This window comes from Sander lucioperca, chromosome 2 (genome assembly GCF_008315115.2).
Source record: "Sander lucioperca isolate FBNREF2018 chromosome 2, SLUC_FBN_1.2, whole genome shotgun sequence".
NCBI lineage: Eukaryota > Metazoa > Chordata > Actinopteri > Perciformes > Percidae > Sander > Sander lucioperca.
This window is the reverse complement of record NC_050174.1, coordinates 18,964,971-18,974,513: the sequence shown is the minus strand read 5'-3', so window position 1 is coordinate 18,974,513 and position 9,543 is coordinate 18,964,971. Positions and strand designations below refer to the sequence as shown.

Here is a 9,543-nt window from a genome sequence, read left to right as displayed (position 1 = left end):
AAAGTGGTTATTCCAATAATGTTTGCATCGAGCAACTGTGGGGCAATGTGTCAAATGTCTAAAATATCTATTATTGCACTTTTTATCCTTGATGTCTATGCCATTTATTAAAACATCTTTTCTAAATGTTGACTGGTCATTAGACACATTACTACCCTTCAGCAAGTCTTACATAACCCGTGGGTACAGCATCAAATACTATGCTATATTCTCGTGCAATTATTGGAATATTAAACTTTATTAAGAATTCTGAAGATGTAAGTAAGTGACCGTGTCATTAATCAACTAGGAAATCAATAAAATATTGTTTTGGACCCAATTGGGATAAAATATTGACTTGTTCTTATACTTTACGCTTATGGTCTCGTTCGTCTCGTTTAGGATGAGAAAACAAACGTATTAATTTTGCGCGTCGCTGTCTGATTACGTCATTGTCTTGTGGAAGCGGTAGTGGCGCATGCGGTGTTATTTGAGCTACAGTAAAAAAGTTTAGCTTTGCTGGACACCTGCGCTGCGTTTTCACGTTTATTCCACGCCATGTCATCTCTTCTGAAGGTCGATCGCGAGATGAAAACCAAGGTAAGTTTGTGAGCTGCCCGGCTCCTCAGAGACACACCATGATGTCCGAGAACACTGCAACTCTCACTGACGTTAACGTAACGTTACACTTTCCACCAGGTTTCTGTGACTGACTAACGTTAATAATACTGCTCATGCCACTTAACACCCTGGTGTTCACACAGATGAAGATCATATGGTCTGGAGTAAAGTTATGAGATTACAATCGTATAGGAATGCTAAACCCAACTTGAAAACCTGTTGTCACACTGTTGGATTATTATTAAAGCATAACGTTAGAGGTTTTCTAACTTCCCGTCAATCTGTTGACAGGTGGAAGCATTCAGGGAGCAGATCAGCAGTGAGGTAAGAATTTTACATACTGCTAATCTAAGATTTTCTCTAAAACTGTGATACTCTCTTTGTGTCTTCAATGTCCTCTCTACTCTCTGCTTCATGTTAATAACGTTCCTGTTGAGTGTTTCTTTTTTTATCACAAAACGTTCTCTCCTGTTTGTTACTGTAGGCCGAGCACCTGGTCGCCAGCTTTTTCCCTCGAAAGCTTCTGCAGTTGGATAACTTTCTAAAGGTAAGTGACCTGACTGAAGGCTTGTTTCACAGTGCAACTACCTTTAAGTTATCATACATATTTTAGTCTACTCATGGATGTGTTATAAAACGTCCTATTAGATGTGGCAACACCTGTGGTTACTGGTGGTAACAACAAGTGCACTCTAATACATTAGCAAACAATAACATTGAATTACATGCTGTTTCCTGTCAATCCTTCCAGTGTATGAAGCATGTGCGTCAAAACCATTTTATAAGGGGCCCATCCACTTTTCAAATTATTAGTTTAGACAGTCAGAGCTGGTTTATGTGGCTCTGGAAACAGAAGTATGGAGTCCCCTGGCTGGAGCTGCTGCCTCTGCGAACCAACCCCGGATAAGAATGGATAATTTAACACACACACACACACACACACACACACACACTTTTACCGTGTTTTGTCCAAAACATATCAAGAACATCAGCCTTTCCACTCTGAAAGTAATACATTCTTTCATTTCTGTTAGTTATTAATAACTTACTTTGATCGCTGCTTTGTCACTGACTCGCTGAGCCTGTGATATATTGTTGTAAGCTCAACTGCCCGAAAGCAGTGTTATGTATGTAAAAATGTCTGTGTAAACAAAGCCACCAAGATAACTCGCTAACAACATAATCTTTGAGACGTCTGCTTCAGGTCCTTGTAATTCTTAGTAGTAGTAGAAATGATTGGAAGATAAATGTAGTTTATTGGAGAATGTCCTCTCCGCTTAGTTAATTTAACAGCAATTGCAATTGCATGCAACCTTAAAAAGATCCTCAACCAAGTGTTTTCTATTAAAGATGGCTACAAATTTGTCATTGAATCAATTTCTGTATTTTTATTTTTTTAATAACTTCAAATGTGATCTGGGGCTGACCACTTCTGGGTGAAATTACAAAATGTACCCTTTTTATTTTTATTTTCGTATAGAAAGATAAAAGTATGAAATCACCAGAACACAGGAAATGACATCTGCTTGGTTAATTTTTTTTCTTCTCGCTGTCATCTCTCTACTGTCTGTGAGAAAGGTATAACAGTGCCCCCGAAAATACTTAATGTGTTTTTTAGGCTTATGTAATATTGCTTTATTCTTTTGTACAAAAGCTATTTTAAACCCTTTCCATGTGGTCTTCATCCAGGAGCCGATTCTCAACGTGATTGACCTGAAAGAAATCCATTCAGAGATCAAGTTCAAAGTCCCAGACCCGATTCTCTTCAATAACAGCCATGATGGTGTGGACATGGTAAGCTTGCAGTATATTCTATGAGTTGTAGGTTAGTCATCATGGCACAGCTAGTGGCTGAATACTCAGTTGAACAAGTCATTCTGCGGAAAAACAGAAACAATTAAAGATTTAAGAGATTAGATTAAAGATTTACTTACTTAGTTGTCAGAGATGCATCTCTGACAACTAAGTAAGTAAATCTTGTGTGTAAGTAAATCAAGTTGAACGGATCTATACAATAATATAATAGATGGTTAACTACTGAGAAAACATTTCTGCACTGTAATGGACAATAGGGCTGTTGGAACAAATACCGAAAGTCGAATATAATTTGAATAGTAAAAAAAAAAATACAATTTGAATGCTGAAATTACTATTTTCAGTATGACTTTTCTTATAAATATGTTGGCTAACGTTAGCTAATCTCCCTCCTCTCGCCTTGGCCTACCCGCATGTGTCACTCATGTCACGACTTATGAACAATAACTTAGCGGGAGTGAGAAACACAAGGCATTGTGAGGTCTAAGCTTACGTTACTTAACGAGTAACGTTAGTACAGCATTACGGAGCTAACGTTACATACTGAGTAAAGTTAGTAGAAGGAGGAGTGACAGGCTACTGCTGGAAATCGGAAGGACGGGAAATAGTTTTAACATTACTTTAAAATCGACATCCACCGAGCTAAAGTGCTTATGTTATCAATAGTTGGCTCGTTCTTGTTTTCTAACTGCGTCGCGAGGTATAGTAACATTAGCTTAGCTGGGAGCTTCATGGAGACAGCTAAAGTTTGTTAGCTGCCCTACAGCTGTCAAAATTAGCTTTGACTTCATATATTACCTTCTAATAGCTGTATTCTCAGTAACGTGACAATCTACAAGAAACAGGTTGCTTATAAATCACTAAAATAGTAGTGACAACACCGTTTGGCTTTGTTATTAATGCAGTTAGCATTGTTTGTTAGTTATCTAGTTTATGACAAATCGTTTCGGCTGTGCTTTCTAACATGATGTCATTGTGCTAACCATGCACCGTTAGCCTTTACAACAGAAGTGCCCAACCAGTCGATCGCGTTCTACTGGTAGACCGCGGACTGATCCCAAGTCGACCGCGAGGGGTGTAGGAAAAACAAACAAACAAAAAAAACATTTTTTGGGGTGTGTGTGTGTTATATTTTGTATTAAATGTACACTACAGCCTATCATGAGTCCTGCACCCTATCAGTCTCTTAAACACGTCCACAAAAAAGTATTAAAAAAAGAGAAAGAAAAAAGTAGGTCACGTTTAACCTACGGTCGCGCGTGACATGCATGACAGGAAGTTGACAGCTGTCAACAGTAGCTAGCTAGAAGCTAGCAAACAGAGCGGTTACACGCTCCTAAACGTTAACATGGCTGAGGGGAAACGAGCCAAGACCTACCATTTTCACCCTGAATGGGAGGAAGATTATTTTTTTGTTTATTCTCATTCAAAGCCTGTTTGTTTGATCTGCAATGCAACGGTGGCGTTGGCAAAGAAAGGGAATCTGGAGCGGCATTTTAAAACAGTACACGGGAGCTACGAGAGGGATTTCCCTGCAAAAACGCCTTTACGCGCCACAAAAGTGCGGGATTTGAAAGCACAGCTTGCAGCACGGCAGTCAGTCTTCACCAAACCGAAGACCCAGGGTAAGGCCGCAACTATTGCTTCCTATCGCGTCAGTCATGTCCTCGCTAAACACAAGAAGCCATTCAATGACGGCGATATGGTGAAGGAAGCCTTTCTCGAGGCAGCGGATAGCCTTTTTGACGACTTTAAAAATAAAACAGAGATCGTGAAGGCCATTAAAGAAGTGCAACTCTCCCGCAATACTACTACAAGGCGATGTGAGCGAATGGCTGTGGATGTGGAGGAGCAACTGAGGAAGGATATTGACGCGTGTGAGTGCTTTTCCCTCCAATTTGACGAGTCGACTGATATGGTGGATGTGGCACAATTGTGTGTTTTCATCAGGATGGTTTTTGAAGACATGAGCGCCAAGGAAGAGCTACTCACAATTTTGCCATTAAAAGGACACACCAGAGGTGAGGATATTTTTAATGCTTTCATGGGATTTGTTAGCGAGACAAAACTGTCGCTCTTCAAGCTGATCTCCATCACGACTGATGGGGCGCCTGCTATGATGGGCCGCAACAGTGGGTTCATTGCACTGTGTAAAGAAAGTGAATCTTTCCCGGATATCCTGAATTATCATTGTATAATTCACCAGCAAGCGTTGTGTGGAAAGATTTTAAATATGAAAGAAGTGATGGATATTGCGATGAAGATTGTGTGTTCAGTTCGCGCCAGGAGTCTGCAGAGAAGGCTTTTCCGTGCTCACTTGGAGGAGAATGATGCTGAGCACACAGACCTGCTGCTTCACACGGATGTTAGGTGGTTAAGCAGAGGTAGATTTTTGGCCAGATTCACGGAGCTATTGCCTGAAATCAAGGACTTCCTGAAGCTTTCAAAACATGTGCATTACCATACAAAGCTAGAGGACCACCAGTGGTTTTTAGATTTATCTTTCCTCACTGATCTCACTGGCGAGCTCAATGAATTGAATTTAGAGCTGCAGGGTAAGGGTAAAGATGTAGTCAACATGATGAGTTCAGTGAACACGTTTAAAAGCAAGCTACAGCTGATGTCAAGCAGGCTGCAGAGGGGTAACCTGCACAACTTCCCTCACATGCACGCAGAACTACAACGTCAAGGTAAAGGTGTGACACAGCTTGACAGCGGACGTTATGAGGAGCATGTTCAGAGCATCTCATCAGAGTTTGAGAGGCGTTTTACTGACTTTGCATCCATCGAGCCTGTAGCCAGCTATATGTGTTATCCATTTGGTGCTAGTATTGATGTTGGTGACATTGCCGCCAAAGTCAAATCACTTTTTGACTTGGAAAGCTCCGCTCTTGAGGATGAGATTCTGACATTGCAAAATGACATTGAGATCAAAGCCAGATCGAGCATGTAGTGTTCTGGAAACTACTGGTGGAGGAGAAGTATCCCAATCTCAGAAGATGTGCCTTGAACCTGACAGCTCTTTTTGGATCAACTTATTTGTGCGAGTCTGCTTTCTCGCACATGAAAATCATCAAGTCCAAGTACAGATCAACAGTGACTGATGACCACCTTGCAGCCTGCCTACGCCTTGCAACCAGCTCCTACACTCCTGACTACGAGAAGCTAGCCTCCTCCTCCCAGTGCCAGGTCTCCCATTAAGGTAGAAAGTGATTTCCTTTTTTCAAACTCAGAGATCTACCTGTTTTGTATCTGGTTTATGTTTCTGTTTTGTTCATATTAAGGTCAGTTATATGACTATTGCTCATCATGCAGATTGGTGTGTGTGTGTGTGAGAGAGAGAGAGAGAGGAGCAGAGAGTGGGTTTGTGCTACAGCGCACTATGCAAACTGGCAACTGTGTGAGAGGAATTTGTGTGTGTGTGTGTGTGTGTGTGTGTGTGTTTGAGAGAGGGATGGTTTGTGTTGTGATGTCTAGTAGTTGTGTGACAACAAGAAAAAGTGTTGTGAGGTTAGTTACTGCAGGCTGGAAACGATGTGTGTGGTTTGCGATGTTGACACTGGACTGGTAGATCTCGGGAGGTTGGCTACTTGAAAAGTAGATCTTGGGTCAAAAAAGGTTGGGCACCCCTGCTTTACAACAATGCCGCTTCACTACACTTTTTAGATAATGTTTCATTACAGAGTTCTCTGTTAATTTGTGTTTGTCGCTGTGTGCTCGTGGTGGAAAATTAATGTAAACAAAGTTGCGTGCAGTGCGCCATGACGTAGGTCCCCTTCAAGGCCAGGCTAATGTTAGAAGGTGGGTTGAATCATTTAGAATTTGTTCTGTTTGGCTGTCAGAGGAAATGTGGAACTAACAGCAGTCCCAACAGAGTCAGACTCTAAAACAACCCACCAGAGGGGAAAACAATTGGCAATACAATATGCAACTAAGGGCTGAACCGCTTATAAAAAGGCCTGTAGCTAGCGGGAACGAAAAAAAACTTACGTCTACCAGAGAGACAATGTTAGTAAGCTAATGTTAGCTATGTGTTACCAAGCTAAGGCACTTGCAAACATAATACCGCATAGCTTTATAAAACTTAGTTATGGGTTCTTTACCCTGTTGGTAGTGCATCCCACCACACATTAGCTTTTAGAGATTTTTCAGTTGCAATACAAGTCAATGGAGAGTTCAATCTCCAAAGCACCCTTGTGGAGAGTCTGGCTACTCCACATAGCATTCGGGATGGGAGGAAAACATGATCTGGTTTATTGGCATTTCTTTAAACCAATCACAATCGTCTTGGGTGGTGCTAAGCACCAGAGAAAAGCCGGGGTGTCGCTGCAAAATAGGCTCGGAAGGAACTTGTTTTGGTGGAACATGTGAACGTTTAAAAGTTGTTTTAGTCTTGCATCAGAAAACTCAGATTGGACAGATAGTCAGCTAGCTGTCTGAATTTACCCTGCAGAGATCTGAGAAAAGGTCATGTAATAGGCTTCCTAAGTGAAAAAGCCCAAAGTCCACCCCAAAGGGACTTACCATCTCCAACAAAAACACTGTTCACAAACTGCTCCAAACAGCTCTATTGTAGTCCAACCTTTACTTCAGAGATGGAACGTGCGCCACTTTGTAACACACGTTATAATGCTTGCTTAGCTGCTAGCGTGGCACACCCTCATACTCTACTTCTGACTGACTAGTAGTCCTTACCTAGGTACTGCACCTGTGCGACTCCCAACAAAGATGGAACAGAAGTGCGATGCCTCACTCTGTAGCTAAAACAGTGTGTCTGCATATATGTGTTTGTGTGTTTGTTTGTGTGTGTGTCTGTGTGTGTTAGTGTGGGTCTGTGTGTGTGTGTGTGTGTGTGTGTGTGTGTGTGTGTGAGATGTTATGTTCATAATAAACTGTCTGTAGTTCAGTCTGTCAAGGTTACCATGTTTGTAAAACACAGTAGGGAACGCTTTGATCTATGTATTGAGATTCCTTTGATCTTTAATCAGCTAACGATCAAAGCACCTGCTGTTAATATGTCACATGTGGCACGCTGCAGCTATTCAGAGACACTGAGAGCGAGCTCTCAAAAAAAGGCTCAGACTCCAACAACGATAAGGGGTATTAGTCAAATGACGTAATCGTGACCACCACAAGGCCTTTGCGAAATTATCGGTATAAAATCGATGTGGATAAACTTAAAAATGTGGAGATATCATCGATTTAAAAAAAGTGGTTCGCTCTGCATTTCGCTCGGAAATGTGGAGGATGTTTAACAGGGCAGCGAATGGAGGAAGAGTTGGAACTGTTGTCATTTGGAAGCTCACCGAGCCAACGGTGAAACTAGACAACAATACCTACGTTTTGATGTATAAATTGTGCATGACAAGTAAATATTGTGGGCGTGAGAGCAATTTATAGAGAAGGGACAAAGATAATTTTTTAAGGCTCTGTGCTCTGGCTGATGACATCATCCACTCTAAGTCTCGCAATACACACCCATTATAATCGATAGAATTTCCTGAAATGTACACTAAACTTAAAAAGCTTTTTCACAAAAACTGTAAAAGATATCAAACTGAAAAGCCATAACCTAATACCTGAAGTTTTCGTGAACATTTTAAAGTGTGTTTGGCATCTGTAGGTGAAAGTATGAAGGAGCTGAAAATTTTGGGAGCGGAAGAAGATTTTAAAGTTTTGAGGAGGGCTCCATTGACTTTCAATGTAAAAAAAAAATTAAATATGCTTAATATTTGAAAAAGTATAAATAGTAGAAAAAAAGTTGAAGAAGTCCCATCATCTCCTGAAAGAGCTGAAGATTTTGAAAGTTGAATGGTTTTAATAGCTGAACGTATGCAGAAGTTACGGAAAGCTAAAAAAACATACGGAATAATAATAAAGAACTGAATAACAATAGTTGGAATGCTGCTGAATCAGCATTCCCACTAATAAATAAAGAACCGAATAACAATAGTCGGAATGCTGCTGAATCAGCATTCCCCCTAATAACTGATGGAGTAAACAGAGGGTTCGAATGTACTGGGGCTAAGACAGGTGTTACCTGTAGCTCAAAGTGCCGCCTGAACTGATTCCAGATTCTAAGGCAGTTTTTCACTACTACACTACTACTAGAGTGACGAAGTCAGGGGGAGGCGCAACAGGGACATAAGAGAGGAGGGACTACATGAGGCCTACTCAACCTGCAGCCATGGTGGAGACTGGCTGTTGGTGTGGCACCACTGCAAATTGTTCTAATGTTTGCAGCCCAATAGTAAAGCAAAAAGTTGGGTAGAGCTAGGCCGCCCAACTGTTTAGGTTTTTGTAGAATTTCTTTTTTGATTCTAGGGGTGCTTTTGTTCCAAATAAATTTTGAGATTAAGCTACTAAGAGAGTGGAAAAAGGGTTTAGATAGGGAAAATAGGTATGCACTGGAAAAGATACAAAAACTTGGGCAGTACATTCATTTTAATACAATTTATCCGACCAGCGAGAGACAGAGGTAAGAGTGACCACTGGTGGACGTCTTGGGATAGCCTGGCTAAAAAAGGGGAGAAGTTACATTTAATAGTTCTGAATAGATTCTTGTTACACAGACACCCAGATATTTAAAGTGCTCCAGAGACGTTCTGAATGGTAACTTTGAGAGGGGATAGGCTGTGGCCGCCGCATTAAATGGCATAAGTTCGCTTTTATGCAGATTTAATTTATAACCTGAGATATGCCCAAAGTCTTTCAATACAGTTAGTACAGGGGGGATAGATTTGTCTGGACAAGAAAGAAAGACCAAGAGGTCGTTGGCGTCGGGGATACCTTATGCTCTATGTCGCCTCTTGAGATGCCCTGCATCTGACTGGACCTGAGGGCTACCGCAAGAGGTTCAATGGCAATGGCAAACAGTAATGGAGAGAGTGGGCGGCCCTGTCAGGTACCACCTTTGAGGAAGAAATAGTCAGAATAGTCATTATTCGTGCGGACACAAGCAAGAGGGGATGTATACAAAAGCTTAATCCATGATATAAATGTATTGCCAAAGCCGAAGCGTTTCAATGTATAAAACAGGTAGGGCCACTCCACGCGGTCAAATGCCTTTTCGGCATCCATTGAAATGACCAGCTCAGGGCCGTGAGAGGTTGTGGGTGAATACAGAAT

At 41.3% G+C, this 9,543-nt stretch overlaps 1 protein-coding gene across 2 annotated transcripts in view; it reads left to right on the top strand.

Moving 5' to 3' along the window:
* The first annotated feature begins 396 nt into the window (after window positions 1–396).
* Window positions 397–9,543, top strand: part of LOC116062812 (proteasome activator complex subunit 3-like) — a 31,031-nt gene continuing 21,884 nt past the window's right edge. For both annotated transcript variants that reach the window (XM_035994570.1, XM_031317520.2), the window contains exons 1-4: window positions 397–579; window positions 892–924; window positions 1,085–1,147; window positions 2,290–2,394. In XM_035994570.1, coding sequence (XP_035850463.1) covers window positions 538–579; window positions 892–924; window positions 1,085–1,147; window positions 2,290–2,394 — 243 coding nt within the window. In that variant the 5' untranslated portion in view covers window positions 397–537. The remainder of the gene's footprint in view (window positions 580–891; window positions 925–1,084; window positions 1,148–2,289; window positions 2,395–9,543) is intronic.